The following is a 15,494-nucleotide window of genomic DNA, read 5'->3' on the forward strand; positions in this document are numbered from 1 at the left end:
GAATGAGGTTGATTCCAGCCGGTTGGCTGACAATACGCAGGGGACGCTGCTAGAGAGTTCCATATGCTGAAGCCTTGAAGGCTGCAGAACTGACAGGAGGTCAGATCCATAACAGATAAAGGAAGGCAGGATTATCCACAGTGCGAAGTCAGAGGATGTGCTCAGGATTCAGGACCAGAAGATCAGAGGTCCGAAGAGGTACCGAAGAGGTGTCGAAGTCAGTAAGCAAATCCAGGTTCAGCCCTCAGGCAGAATCCAGCAGGAGTCCAAAGATAGTTCAGACAAACAGATCAGAGCAGGGACAGGCAGGCTCAGAGGTCCAGAAGCAGAACGGGTCAGGATCAGGCAATCAGAACCCAAACAGGAACGCTAGAGAACTTCCATCAAAGGCTATTGCTAGAAATAGTTTCTTGAATAGTTTCTATTTATAAGACTCCTTTTTTATGTTTGGGATCATTAATCTAAAGAATCCTTTGTTGGTTTCATTGTCAGTTTCAATTCTTCCATGTGTGGTAGATAATTAAGCAGATACATATGATTTTGATTTATTCATCCATTTATTTACTATAAACACATCAATATATTTAAATCAATCATTGTGTTAAAGACCATAAATATAAGAAGTGCTCTGAGCGAACACATTACAGACAGCGGAAACATGAAAGAGTTGTTAGTTATAGCACCCCCTGCTGATCGCATAACACCTCAATAAGGCACATTGATGCAGTTTGTAACAAAGCTGGTTAAAACAGGCTGTAAAATGATGGGCATGATACAATTAAGTCTTTATTTCAGTGATTGGTTCAATTTAAAAGTCTGAAACACAGTAATAAATAGTTTATACGCTTTTGTGGTTTTTATTTTTTACAGTTTGAGGGCGGGCGCTGGTTTTCTATACCAGGAGCAGTTCCACATCCGCCGGGTCGGTTAGTTTCTCCTCACCGGTTGGACCGTTTGTGACCGGCTCCGGCTCAGTGTCATTGGTTGGGGACTGGAAGCCGCTGTCGTTGCGAGAGCTGCAGTCTGTAGCTAATGGCTGTGACTCAAAATCAGATTCTGATGTTAAAGCTTCTGCCGTTGGTTCGCTGTCCTCCTCCTGCACCGCCATCTCCATTTCTTCAATGGCTCTCTGGATGGCTTCCTCTTCCTGGAGCTCAGTTTCCTGCTTCCTGCTCCCTACCAGCTCCTCAATGATGGACCGTGGAGACGATTTGTCTCTCGGGGATTTCTTGTCTCCGTCCTCCACAACGGTGGTGATGTGCGTCACTTGCTCCTGCAGCCCGTCCATGGTGATGGTGCCGTTGGCCGTCTCGGTCCCGCTGGTGAGGTCCTCTACGTTCTCCTCTGGAACTGGCAGCACAACCTCCACCACTGGATTGATCAGATCCCTGATTTGATCCACACTATCAGGAGACTTGGGATCCTCAGATGGACCGAGGTCCTCCGAGTCCTCCCCGTCCTCCTCAGGAATAAGATCCACTCCTGGGACCTCCAGACAGGACTCATATTGTATAGGCAGACCCTCCAATTGGATCATTGACACCACCTGCTTACGTCTTCCTCTAAAGCCCTTTTGTTCCGCCTCGCTGCCATCTGAGCCGTCAGGATCGTCGGCTCCAAACTTTTCGCCCCAGTCCACCGGGGGCGTGTCCTCCAGGAGGTGAAGGTTGGGGTCACTATTGGTCAGAATGATGCTGTCTCTGTACAGATTGTGTCTCCTCTGCACAGCTGCCTCCTTCACAGCTGGAATAGAAAAGCAAAAAAAGGCCTTATGTCAGCAAATATATCACTTTAATATATTCTCAATATTTCTACATTAATGAGGGATCAAATAGAGGAAGTGTCAGGAATCCAGTTTGTGTGGTCTGTTTTGTGTCTGTCTCTCCCTCCACCACCAGGTGGCACCCTGTCATTGTTTGTCCTCCCTGCAAACCTGCGGCTCTTTGGATCATTATCTGGAGGAGTACTTAAGCAGTGGACTGTCACTACCTCGATGCCAGAGTGTTTGCCAGTTTTGGGTACTCTAGCCATGCTTAGATTAGCAAAGTCTAACCTGAGTCTTTGCTTCACTGAGTCAAACTGAGTCTTTGTCTCTCTGAGTCTAACCTTGTTTTTTTGTCTTTGCTTTTAGCAGGAAGTCCTCCTGCATACTGGATGTTTGGCCTTCTTCCCCTGGAAGGATTGTTTACCGAGTTCACACTGAGCAGGGGAGAAACCTCCACATGTGCTGTTAAAGTCCCTCACGGAAAACCAAGTGACAGTCCGCTCCAGAGCTCCTCCGGGTCCAAAGAATGTCTACCTGTCCACTCTTCAACATGTTCCCTCTTCTCTGATCAACCCACAAAGACTAGATGCTAATGAGAGAAGAAACCCCCTAACATGAGTCCCTCACCAGCATTTTCCCTACTGCATTCAAGATTCCCACGGTTCCTGAACTAACCGTTGTGATATCCCCTCCAGACATCCAAGTTCCTGATCAACAGCTACCTGAGTTCCTGATCACACTTCCCCTTTACCCTCATCCCAATAAACCTGTTAAACCTTTTCCTGGTTCTCTTAGTGGTTCTCTGCATCTTTGGGTCAGACCTTTAAAACACATTATGACAAACTAACTGATGAAAGGCATTTAGTCTAACAGTCCTGTGTACCCAGGAGGAACCAAAGCATGCAAGGAAAGAACATACAAACAAAAAAGGAACAGGATTTGAACCAGGGACCTTCTGTCTGCAAGGCGACTCAAAGATATGAAAGAATAGTTGGTCATTACTGCTCTCTAACGCTAACTGAAAACATTCCTCCTCACCCATCATTATGTCCTTGGAGACAGACTGCAGAACCACCTCCTCATACATGTTCTCTACCAGCAGGAAACTGGACAAGTCCTCAAAGATGAACTCCTTGAAGCGAGGAAGCTCCTGTGGAAATAAGTCAATCGATAAGAATTTTTTTCCATATTTGTGCAAGCAAACATGATTTGTAAATGGAAATTTAAAAAGAAATGTAGTCTAGAGATAAAACTTCAAAAGTTGTCTCAATCAAAACAGTTTTATCAAGATTATTCTCAAAACCGGTTTTTATTGCTCTGTTTTTTTCTTAGATTTTTTTTTCTAATTGTTTTTCTTTTTTCCATTCTTTTTTATCTTCAAATTTTCTATTCAAATTTTACGTTTTCAAATTTCTCTTTCCGGATTAAGTTTTAAGAATGCAATTCTTAATCTGAAATCTGAGAAAGCAGCAAAGTTCGACTCAAAACATGTTGGGCCGACAGTGGCGTCGGGTGTAGGAGTTTGGCCTGAAATCGAAGGAATGATGGCTTTCAGTGTCGTGTCCTTGGGCAAGACACTTCACCTGCATTGTTTAATTTCTGGATCTTTTTCAAATTTCCATTTACAAAACATGTTCTTTACTTGCAACCATAATAACCTCATAAGACCTGACTTTTAGGTTTTTCTAAAAGAAAAAAATAAAAATAATTATTTTATGTGTTACATCAGTTTTCTAATAAACATAAGTTAAAAAATGTAAAAAAATAAAAAATAAATAAATAAAAAAAACCACTGGACTTTGTTTTCAAAGTTTGAAGACGTTTCAATTCTCATCCAGGAAGCTTTTTCAATTCAAAATGTCCTGGATGGGAAGCGAAACGTCTTCAAACTTGAAAAACAAAGTCGAGTGGTTTTTTTTTTTTTTTACTTTATTTAGAATGACAATGACCTGGATGACTGAGAATCTTCACCAGCAAAGTAAGGCATGACTAAAAATCAATGCAGGATTGTAGCTAGTGTTTTGTGTAGCTTACAGGTAAGCAGGATGGTGCGAGCTGCTGCAGCATGTAAGGGATGATTATCTGCAGCAAGGCCTCTCTGAAGAACTTCTTGCGCACTGTGCTGCTGTCGTAATCATATTTCTACCACAGAACAAACAATGGTGAACATTCTTACTCAGAGATCTCTAAAAAAAAATAACTCAATATTTTCCCCGCTGCTGGTTTACCTTAAGAACTCTGTCCTGGCATTTCTGGATGTTTTTGCAGAGGTCCTCCTCTCCCTGTGACTCTAAAGACTGGTGCAGCAGCTGCTCGAATGTGTACACCGCATCGTCCATTTGCTGTTAGAGATGAAAGCACAGAGAGCAGAGGATCTTTTAAAAAGTATTCTTACGAACAGCAATATTCTTTCTTTATCTATTTAATGTTAATATTTAGAAGGCGGAAGTGAAATAGAATAGGGCACAGTTTCAGCGTCCTTAGTGGACACGCCACCAGCATCTCTCAGGGAGAAAAACTGACATTTTTTCATTAATTTGGAGACTTAAATTTATATGCTTAGCTGTGTTTTTAATCCTTCAAATTAGGATGGGTGACTATTAATAAAACATATTTCTGTGCTGTGACAAACTGAGAATAAACATTCATTTATACTTTAAATGGTCTTTAAATTCATTTATTTTTAAATTGACTCTTACTATACTGTTCACATTATATTTTATATTTAATAATTTTACTTAAGTAAAGGAGATCATTCAAAACACAGTTTTTTTTTTTACACAGGTATCTATCTATACGTTAACTTAAGTAAAAGTTAGTACTTTAAATTTTTTTAGGTTTTCAGCTTCATAAAGCCCTAGAAATAGATGGACGGTTAATGAATGGTGGGATAAACAGAAGATTGGAACAGGAGTCTGGAAAGAGAGAAGTATTCTTTCATCCTCTGCTCAAAAGCTCTTTATAAAACCCTCTGATAAAGGTAATTTTCCTTTTCTCCAGCAGGTGGCAGCAGAGTAATCCATATTGTAGAGGTTGGTTGAGTTTATGTGTTGGTGGCTCACCCCCCTCATGAGGATCTGGGCTCTGCTGACGAACACGGAGGGGCTGGAAACATCAAACCTCTGCTGCAGCCCCTCCAGGTTCAGATGATCCATCGTCTCATAGCAGCTCTGCATCTTCACCGGGTGGAACGCCAGCATGGACAGCCTGTCCAGCTGCTGAAGGACAGACAAATACAAGAGGAACTCTGTCAAGTTCAGGGATAGTTTAGAGAAACGTAACACCACAACAGATGATCTTAGGGTTAGTCATATAGTTCCTGACACTCCCTGGCTTCTAATTTAACACATTCTTTTAGATGTTATGCTGCCCATTCAGTGAAACTGACCTCTCCCAGCTTTTCTTTGCCACCTCCGTTAAGGGAGTTCTTGCTGATCTCCACCACCTCCTTGAAGAACACGTCTCTGACCTCAGAAAATCCCCGACTGGTGGGCTCCATCAGGGCCTCCAGGATGGAGCCAATGTAGGGCTGGATGTTGGTGCGGAGGAGCTGCTCTGCTTTCGGCATCACAAGAGCTGAATATCAGGAGTAAAACACCAACAGAGGCGTCAGTCTGCGCTTTTTCATCGCTTTTAGGTTGATTTACCTTCACACTAAATCTGATCTGTTTTCACAAACAGAACAAACATGATCCATAAAACAGCCTGAAGGTCTCTGAGACAATAAAAGCATGCTTTTGCAAACGTGACGTGTTCTTTTTGAGCATTTGCAGACTGCAACATGTTCAGAGCTTGGTTGGAATGCAGATCTTCCACTTCACCTTAATAACAAGCAAAAAAAAAAAAAAAAAACAGAAGCATGCCCAGTTGGAGCAGCTGAATTCATTGTTTACTACTCTTTAGATGTGTCAAGTTCATTGGACAGCAGCAAACTTAAACTACAGGCTTCCTTCATGCTTTTCATGTCCAAATTAAAGATTTTTGAGATCAGATTAGCTGAAAGTAAAAAGGGTTTAAGGAAAGTGAGAAAAGAAGAAATGATGGAGGAGAAATTAAAGAACAAGAAGGAAGAATGAAAGAAAATAAGGATAAAAAGTCAGGCAGGAAGTATGTGAAGAGCTAAGAGTCAGAAAAAGGTGCACAGGAGGAAAGAAATGAGGGAAAAAAGGGGAATTGAGAACAAAGTGCAAATACTCCCTAATCTGTTGTGTTTTTACAGACCTGTACAACTGTTTAAAGGTTTAAAAGTTTCCCCGACGGAAGCTGCATTTTAATGAATGAATGCTTAAAAAGAAAATACATCTGCTGAAACGAGCAACATGTAGGGAGATTTGGAGGGAAATTAACAAACCTGAACATCAAACAGAGATGCTGCAGCCCCATCTACTCAAAGAGGTGAACAATGAGACGTTTGCTTTAGGTTTAAGCAGATTATATCACATGACTTAAGTAAATTTGGCTTAAAATATGCAGAAAACTAAACCACAAGTGGAATATAGAACCTTTCCACATAATTAACATTACAGACAGAAGGAAGGTATTCCTTCCCATAAAAGGAGAAGCTGCAGAGCTGCCTTTTTGTGTTTTGCATAATGACATCACCATAAAACTCATTTCCTTCAAAGTTCATACATCTCAGAACTGATGGAGGGAAAACTTCCCACTGTTGTCATATTTGACCAATCGCATTAAATTGGGCTTTAGAGAAGAACCTAAAACAGGAAATGATTCATTAATGTCTGACGTGCTTTTGAGCCTAGGCTGGAGTTTGAGGCTGCATGCTCTCTGTACATCTGTCTTCATTTTTTAAAATTTTCACAAGCTTTTTGAGAAATTTTACTTGTTGGATATTGTTTTAATGTTATACATAATTATTTTTCAATTAATATATAAGTTTATCTTTTATTTTTATGTCATTTCGAAGATTATGGCTTACTTTGTACCCGGAATATGTTAATCATAGGCAGGACTGTTGACTAAACAGTTGAGTGGAAGTAAGAGGTATGATCGAGAAGGGATTTTCATCTTGCCACCTTTTATCTTGCCGATGATGTGTTCCTTGGATGTGATGAGCATGTCCATTTCACCTCGCAGTCTGACATCTAATGAAGGTTTTTGGGCCTCGCATTCGTTAGCCAGAGCTGCGTACTGACCACTGCACTGAGTCAGCACCTGCCTGTACACGGCATCGGAAATCTGAAAATAGAGAAGACGGTAAAAGAGAGCATGGACTGAAAACATGGCAGGCTGCGTTCAAACGGCAGGAGCTCACCAACATCCAATTCCTCTGCCTCTGCTGCAGCTTCCCCTTCAGACGAGGAGCGATCACGTCTCTGAGCTCCGGATGGAGAGTCTCCATCACAAGATTAGCCAGAATCTGTAAAGCAGTTTCGACAGTCATGTATCTGATCATTTAGATAGAGTATAATAAGGATGGGGGGACGGATAAATGGATATTTGTTGAACAAACAGAAGGATAAATGTCGAAATTATTAATGAACAGACAAGATAGGTAGCTAGCAGTGGCGGCCGGCCCATAGGGGGCGCTGGGGCACCGCCCTCCCTGATAAGAAGAGAGAAACGTAAAATATATTTTTACAAATTAACTCATAAATATCAGTTTTACTCTCTAGAGTGTGTACCTATAAGCATTTCCCAACCTACTGTCATTCATTTGTGGATTTCCACAGACAGACTCCTACCGTCTCTGTCTTGGGGCGCTGATCAGACTGCCCCACAAGTTCAGAGAATCTGCCAATCATGTACTATTGCTAGGTCAATTTAATAATTTAATGGCCAATCAGCGTCTCAGAATTTTATGGTCTTGGGGCTCTGAAAATACTGCACTTTAACAGGCTTCTGCACCCAAGCGCAGGTGCAGACAATTAGAGGGACGATGGCGAACGTAACGAGCGAGGTGCAGCTTCCACCAAATTCGGTGAGATCCTTATTTATCTACCCGTTTGCCAGAAGAACAATGGAGGAGAAAATCCAGGTTAAAGAGTTGGGACCAGAAAAGCCTGACCTTATCATCAACCAGAAGACTAAGGAAAAAAATAAAGTCTGCAATAGGGGTTTTTGCAGGAGTTGGTTCAAGCGTAAAAAAGTAAACCTAGCATAAAATAGAATAGAAAATCCCTTTATTGTCCCACAATGGGGAAAATTCTAGTGTTACAGCAAAAGAAAGATAAAAAAAAAGTGGTAACACAAATGTTGACCTTAGACAAGTATATAAAAATAACATAATCGTAGAGAGTTAAAAAAAATCAATAAACAAATAACATTCTGTACTGTAAAATGAAGCTAAGGCGGAAATTCAACTGAAGAAACTCTGATTACTTCCATTCAATCTGAGGCTGATCCGCCTCCGATGCAGCCAACCCCGCTTCAAGCTACATTTCCTCGATGCCCAAACATCTTCCAGCACTCAACTTAAAAGCCACTCCAAATCATCTCTAGGCCTGCTCTTCAACAAGCGCAAGATCCGTCGCTCCTATGTCGGACTTTGATTTAGACAACCCACCTCCATCCCCTTCTCCACCATTGTAGTAAGCTCATCCGACTCCTCCTCGATGCTCCTTCAACCTCACCTCCAGTGTGTACTCCCTCCAAACTTTCATGGAGTTCCCTGTCACCTTAAACGGTCCGGCAGAAGACCGCCATGTTGAGCCTGGTTCTGCCAGAGATTTCTTCCCAAAGGGGACTTTTTTCTTTCCACAGTTGCTTCATGCTTGCTCTTCATGGACAGTTTATGCAAACTTTGTTCATTCAGTGACATCTAACTCAAGCATCACCCTGTATACCAGCCTCTATGGATTAACCAAACTTCATCTATCTAAACTCCACCACCAGTTTCAGGCGCGGGGGAAATATCCTTATTCTCATACATCAGTTTATCTGCATTAAAGTATAAATCAGCGTTTATGTTTCCTGCCGAGGCCTGAGCGCCAAAGTTCAAAGTATTGTATCAATAAACTCTTCTAATTGCATCTTTCTCTCTCTGTGAGTTTTTCAGATTGAATTATTTTTACAATATAAATACTTTGCACCAGGAGAATAAATAACCAATATACAACTGTGGACCTGCACATGAACCTATGTTTTTATAATATTTTTTGTTTTTGGCATTCATATAAATATACTGACGTGATAACTTAGTATATGTTTGATTGGTTGTTGTCATACGTCTATTTTGAATTTATAGCCCCCCCTGGAGAAAACTCCACCAGCCACCACTGGTAGCTAGTAAGTACTAGCTATCATTTGATTGATTGATTGATTAATTGATCTCACAGTGGAGAATTTTAACTCAAAAAGTCGAAGAAGAAGAAGGTGTCAAAGGAAGAAAAAGGTGCATGGGATATATACAGTATATATACTGCATCCAAATATGCTTTTCTTTCATAGTAGGATTATTATATAAGGTTATTGCTTAGGGTGTTTACATGGGTATTTATATAGATGGATTAGGGATGCACGATATTGGGATTTTGGCCGATATCCGATATGTCGATATTTTAAAACTCATGTAGCCGATAACCGATATCGATACCGATGTTAAAGCTGGAAAAAAATAAGTAGTCATTGAAAATAGCAGTTTTGTTATCCATTTCTGACACTGAAAATAATATACTCAAATATATTTTCATATGCTGATATCAAATAGATTTTTAAAAACGCGGTATCGATCTATTTTACTTTCAAAATCTCGTGAAATTTCATCGTTCTGTTACAAACTCTCGTGATATTTTGCAAATTCTTGTGAGATTTTGTTAGTAAAATAGATTGATACCGCGTCAATATATCAAAATATAATAATAGGGCAAAATATTTGTGAATTTTCAGGGGATTTCGTAGCATAACGATGACATATAGCAATATTTCATTAGTAAAAGAGATTGATATGGTGTTTTTTAAATGGCAATATATCAGCATATGAAGATATTGTGATATTTTAATGTATCAATATTTTTTCCCTCGTCTTTAGCAGTTTTTAAGTCACTAAAAAAGAAGTTTTTGAGGAACAAGAAGAAGTTGTTTTTTTTTTTTTTTTTTTAGACTTTAGAAACTCAGAAGCTGATCAAATATCAGGTTAAATATCGGTGGGGTGGCCGATGTCCGATATTCAGTTTTAAGGCCGATACCGATAGGGGGCCGATTATATCGTGCATCCCTAAGATGGATATTTATATTTATATATATATAGTTATTTCACTGGGTCTAAGATGTAGAGAAATTTTGTATTTAGCTTAGTAAGCTACAGAAATCAGCTTCCACAAATGAAATGAAGAGTTTAAAGTAAATATGGAAGAAAATTGGAATAAATAAATACGTACATTGGATGCTCTAATTTGTAAATAAAAAACAAATTCAGATACAAGATAACATTTTTAACATTACTTGGCATCAAATAGCATATTAATATCATACCATCAATACTTTTTAACCTCTCCCTGATTTTGAGTCTTGCTAATATCCACCAATTAAGGGAAAAAGACAGATGAACCTTGAAAAAACAACACTCCCTCTTTCCTGTGTTGATTCATGGACACAGTGGGGAGAGTAATGAGACGAGGGGGGATGTTTTAACTGACTCTGCCCTGCAAACAGAAACAGAGGAGCTCATGGACCTCAGCTCCTCCATTATGGTTTAAATATTTGCTGGAACATTGTTCGGAGTGATGAGTGGACGCTTAAAGAAAAGAGGCCCTGACAAACATCACTATTGTAGCTTATTTATCCAAAGGCTTGTTAGTCCTGAACTGAGCAGCTAAATGAAACTATCAGCACCTGTGCTAATATTGAGGTTTTATATTTTAGTCACAAACATTTAAAACCCTTAAACATTTAGATTTTAATATAAGTTGCTATTCAGAGACGTTCCTGAATTAAAAAAAAGTGCTGCTTTGATTTATTTAAAGAAAGTTTCTGATCTTCAGGAAATATCTTTCATCATTTCGGATGTTTTTAGTCCGATCAAGATAAACGCGCCGCATTTCATTAGCAATAAGCAAACAGCTATCTGCAGCCTGTGTGAAAGAAAAAATGTAAAAGGCTTAAATCGAGTTTGTTTATAACCGTCTCCTCTTTTGGTAATTTTGTCCCACCCAAAGGATTCAAATCAAATGTTTTACAGCCGCTGCTTTGAATTTCTCTCCCATAAAGTCTCAGGAATGCCCCACAGGTGCAAAAGAGCAGAGAAATACGTTACTGCATGTTTCCAAATACCTCCAATATTCCCCCGAGGCAACTTGAAGTCCAAATGACATCAGTCAGGCAAAAGACAGACGATTTTTAAGCCTTATATTCAGACTGTAGCCACCAGGGTAAAGCTATTTAAGTGTGTTTCTAGAAAAAGTTGGTCTGGAAACTATGAATAAGGTAAATTATCCTGACAAACTATGATTGCTTGTGTTTGTCTTGAAGTATTGAAAATTTAAGCTAAAACAACACAGTTTTGTAATCTAACCACAATAAAATGAAAATATTAATGCAAAATGTCCTTTGCTGCTGGTTACAAACACATTTATGTTGTTTGTGTCTGTGGTTTGGTAAATGAGGCTGTCATCAGGAAATGGGACATTAACTGGGATTAACTGAAGTTTATCAAATAAAAGTAAGAAGTACAAAGGTTTGGCAGAAACATAAAGGAAGTTATTTAGAGGGGAGATCTTAATCAGAAGTGTGTATTTCAGTGATGTGCCACACAAACTGGGAGAGAAACCTCTCCCTGAAAAGCATTTAAAGCATCTTGCTCTGAACTGTTCCAGAGAAATACTTTCACCATATTTAACCTGAAGAAAAAAAACACGTCAACCTAGTCACAATCCTCCCTTCCAGTGAGGCGTGGCTCGCTGACACATAAAGGCTCCCACAGCATTTCTGTGAAGAACCGCAGACATTAGAGAGGCATATTTGATCATGAATAATTTTAGGTCCTGACCTGCGGTGGCGCTCCGCACATCATCTCCCAGGTGCCGTAGTGTCCTTTGGCTTGTCTGTAGCGTCGTACTGAGTCGGTGAAGGCAGGCGTCTGAACGGTGCTTTCCTCTGGCAGACCTAGAAAGTAAATAAATAATGAATTTGAGTCATTAAAAAGAAAATAACAAATGGAAGTAAACAAAAAAAAGTAAACAAAAAAATTATTTTGAAAAGATATGAACGGTTTTAAATTTCATAACTTTTTTATATATAAAAATAATATTTATTAAATAGCTTTACATTTTCTTTTTACCTATTTCAAGATGTTGAATCAGACCAATTAAACAGAGCAAATAGTAATTGAAATGGTGCATAAATGAACAGTTAAAATATATGATAAAATAAATGTAATAATCGCATTAATACAATTTTAATAAATGAAAAGAACATAAGTTTCTAATAAGTCTGATAAAATATAAAAAAATAAGCCCATTTAAAATTATTTCTAACAATAATTCCTAATCTTTTAAAGATAAATGCTGTAGAAAATACAACAAATAAATTTTTTACAAATGGCAAAAGAAAGAAAATAGAATAAAAAAATAGATAATTTAAACAAAAAAGTTTAAAAGAGTTTCTTGTTTTCTATTTTCCAATTCCGACAAACTACACTGGAAAAATGATCAAGAAATAAGTAAAAGTTCCTTAAATTAAGTGTATTTACCCTTAATTTGAGGAGGTGAATGAGATAGTTTGCCAATGGAATGAGTATTTTTACTCTTAAAATAAGATAATTAGAAAATATGCACTTGAAATAAGACAATGCAATTGAGTTTTCTTATTTTAAGTGTAATTTGTCTTGTTCCATTGGCAAAATGTCTCTTTTACCTGCTTAATCCAAGAACAAATACACTGATTTTAAGAAAAAGATGACTTATCTTGAGTTCGATTGTTTTCAGTGTAAGCTTTGCGATAACGCTGCGAAACATGTTTATTTTTGTTAATTTTCTGGAGTTTCCATCACATGTGAGTCACGTCTGATGCATCAGAGCGGGATCATCTGGTCCAGCTGAAAATACACATCAGCTCGCTGGAGCGACGGTCAACTCACGTCTGCCTAATCTCTAAAAACAGGAAGAAGTTGACTTGTTGGAGGTTGCGCTTCATCTGGTTGCCATAGTAACCCCCCCAGCTCACAGGATAACAAAGAGCTCTTAAAGCGTCTGATAACGTGCGTTCATTTTGAGGAAGTTCATTCTCACATGGGGGACGTTGAGGGAAGAAAATAGATCCGAGCTTCTGTTTTCACCAAAAATACTTTAATACTTCAGATGAGGTCATGGAAAACATAGGACAAATATACCGTAACATTATTTACATTAATAATAGCATGGAGGCTATGCTGACGTGCCAAGAAGCCAGAACGGTGGCAGTTTCCTGTTCTCCGGTTGGATGGATGCTAAGACAGAATGCCAAACTTGTGATTTGTTCGTTGAAAACTTTAAGACATATACTCAACTTATGAAGGCCTCTCAAGCCGTTTCACTCTACGGTTGCAAGTGTGTGACTAAGAGGTGTCTCACAAAGACAGGAAGTTACCAAGAACTCTGGACGAGGAGGGGAACCAGAGCCAGACAGGAAGCCATCTCCGCTGCCAGCAAATTCTGCAGTAAAGCTTTTGGGCTCCTCTGGCCTCCGCTCATGTTTTTAGGATAAATCACTCGATACTAAAGCTGCGACTACAGCCGGCCATCGTTCTGAAACTAAATCCATTTTATGTTTCACTTTCTAGATCCAAGACTCTTCAACATCCAGAAAGAACAAATCAAACAAGAGGAAAAAAGCTGTTGTGACCAAACACATGTCAAGAAACGAATGCTGCTCAAAGATAACATCACCTTTCTGGTATTGGAGTAAAAAAATACAACAACATGTAAATGTTAGCTGACGTCTCCCCATTCAGCTCAAAACAACGCATGCATAGATTTAAAAATGTCATCTACCTGTCAACATGCCTCATGCACACCTGGCAGGTGATAAGTAGCAGATTGTTACAGTGATGTATGATGGTAAACAAAGAGTAATCTCTTAATCAGACACCTTGTTGTTTCAGAATGAAAACTTCTTCAGCCGTTTGAGCTGGTCTGTTAGGATTAGACCAACTCTGCACCCTCAACCCTCCATACCTGGAGCACCTTTATTAAACCGTTCACTGCAGATTTGAGACTGAATTTAAGAGCAGGAATTTAGTAGCTAATCTGACCCAGTCAGGCATTTTATCATGAACTGGCCTTTATCAGCTAGTCCAGATTCCTGCGCTGCTTATATTTCCTGCCTTTACATCAACTCAGACACAAAAATGTTCACTCCTTGTCAAATGTTTCCACCAGTAAGCAGAAGCAGTGATCAGCAGTCATAATGTTATGCATTATTTGGTGCATAATGTTTCCTTTCCATGTTAGGTCGGCTCAGGCGTTAGTTTGGTCAGTCAGTGGGTTAAGATATCTATAAATATAACTCTGTTAAAGAATAAATATAAATCTGTTAATTTCAAACAACTATTAAAATCTTAAATACCAAAATTACCAATTCTTAGTTTCACAGATTCCTTAATCAAAGAAAAAGAAAAGAAACCGTGATTGGGTCATTCCATGGAAAGCGTAAAGATTGGACCTCTGAATTTAGAGGTTTTTGATCATAACCTTTTTTTCTTCTTTTAGTTTCATAGCCTGTAGAAGATGTAACACTTGCGATAAAACATATTTTTCAAGCTCAGACACCATTTTCTGCGAATATTTTAGTTTCCTTTTCCACCCCGTCACCGGACAAAGGTTAACAAATTAAAGGGTAATTTTAGATAAAAGTAATAAAACCAAAATGTTATTCACTTCAGAAAGTGTCTTTTAAAAAAAAAAAACAATAGTGTGTTCAAAGTGTTTTTTAAAATGTTTTTTATGTGATGTACAGCGTTAATTGAATATGAAGAATGTTGCCCCCTATGACAATGATTCCAACCCGTCACAGGCTTTAGTGTGACGGGGTGGAAAATCTAAAGCAATATGGCTCAATGCCGTTAGCAATGAAGTCCAATGAAAAATAAATGATTAATACAAATATAATTTCAAAATTTGATTAACAAATTGTTTTCCTTATTTTTGTGTGTGAGGGGGTGTATATGCTATGGTTAACAGAAAGGATTTTGAAAGAAAAATGTACCTTAAAGAAAAAACAGAACTCACCATTGTTTGGACTTTTCTTCAAACTCTTGAATGATGTCACATCATGTTAGTAATGTCACTTCTAGGAAGTGTATTGCATTTTGGCGCAAAATAACATTGATGTGACGGGGTGGAATATGAAATTGATGGACATAGAAAAATCATGCTATTTCAATAAAAATATATGACATTTTAATATAATTAACACATTTCCTATTAAGAGGAAAGTACGGAGGAGGATTAGGGAGCGGAAAAAAAAAAGTTAAATGATTTTTAAATTTTATTTCAGTTTAACATGGGAAAAAAGTCTGAATTCTGAGATTAAAGTCAGAATTCTGAGAAAAAAGTCAGAATTCTGACTTTTTTTCTGAGACTTCTGACTTTAATCTCAAAATTCTGACTTTAATCTCAAAATTCTGACTTTAATCTCAGAATTCTGACTTTAATCTCAAAATTCTGACTTTAATCTCAAAATTCTGACTTTAATCTCAAAATTCAGACTTTCTCAGAATTCTGAATTTAATCTCAGAATTCTGACTTTTTTCTCAGAATTCTGACTTTAATCTCAGAATTCAGACTTTTTTATTGTC

At 38.4% G+C, this 15,494-nt stretch overlaps 1 protein-coding gene across 1 annotated transcript in view; it reads right to left on the reverse strand.

Annotated features, from left to right (window-relative positions):
* Positions 1 to 493: 493 nt before the first annotated feature.
* Positions 494 to 15,494, reverse strand: part of LOC107103270 (niban-like protein 1) — a 33,136-nt gene continuing 18,135 nt past the window's right edge. The window contains exons 6-14 of the mRNA XM_015402912.1: positions 11,709 to 11,824; positions 7,038 to 7,142; positions 6,799 to 6,961; positions 5,154 to 5,341; positions 4,828 to 4,983; positions 3,994 to 4,107; positions 3,800 to 3,907; positions 2,804 to 2,915; positions 494 to 1,743 (exon numbers count right to left, since the gene is read on the reverse strand). Of these exons, the coding sequence (XP_015258398.1) occupies positions 893 to 1,743; positions 2,804 to 2,915; positions 3,800 to 3,907; positions 3,994 to 4,107; positions 4,828 to 4,983; positions 5,154 to 5,341; positions 6,799 to 6,961; positions 7,038 to 7,142; positions 11,709 to 11,824 (1,913 nt within the window). The 3' untranslated portion in view covers positions 494 to 892. The remainder of the gene's footprint in view (positions 1,744 to 2,803; positions 2,916 to 3,799; positions 3,908 to 3,993; positions 4,108 to 4,827; positions 4,984 to 5,153; positions 5,342 to 6,798; positions 6,962 to 7,037; positions 7,143 to 11,708; positions 11,825 to 15,494) is intronic.

The sequence above is a fragment of the Cyprinodon variegatus genome, unplaced genomic scaffold (assembly GCF_000732505.1).
Source record: "Cyprinodon variegatus isolate N-32 unplaced genomic scaffold, C_variegatus-1.0 Scaffold1408, whole genome shotgun sequence".
NCBI lineage: Eukaryota > Metazoa > Chordata > Actinopteri > Cyprinodontiformes > Cyprinodontidae > Cyprinodon > Cyprinodon variegatus.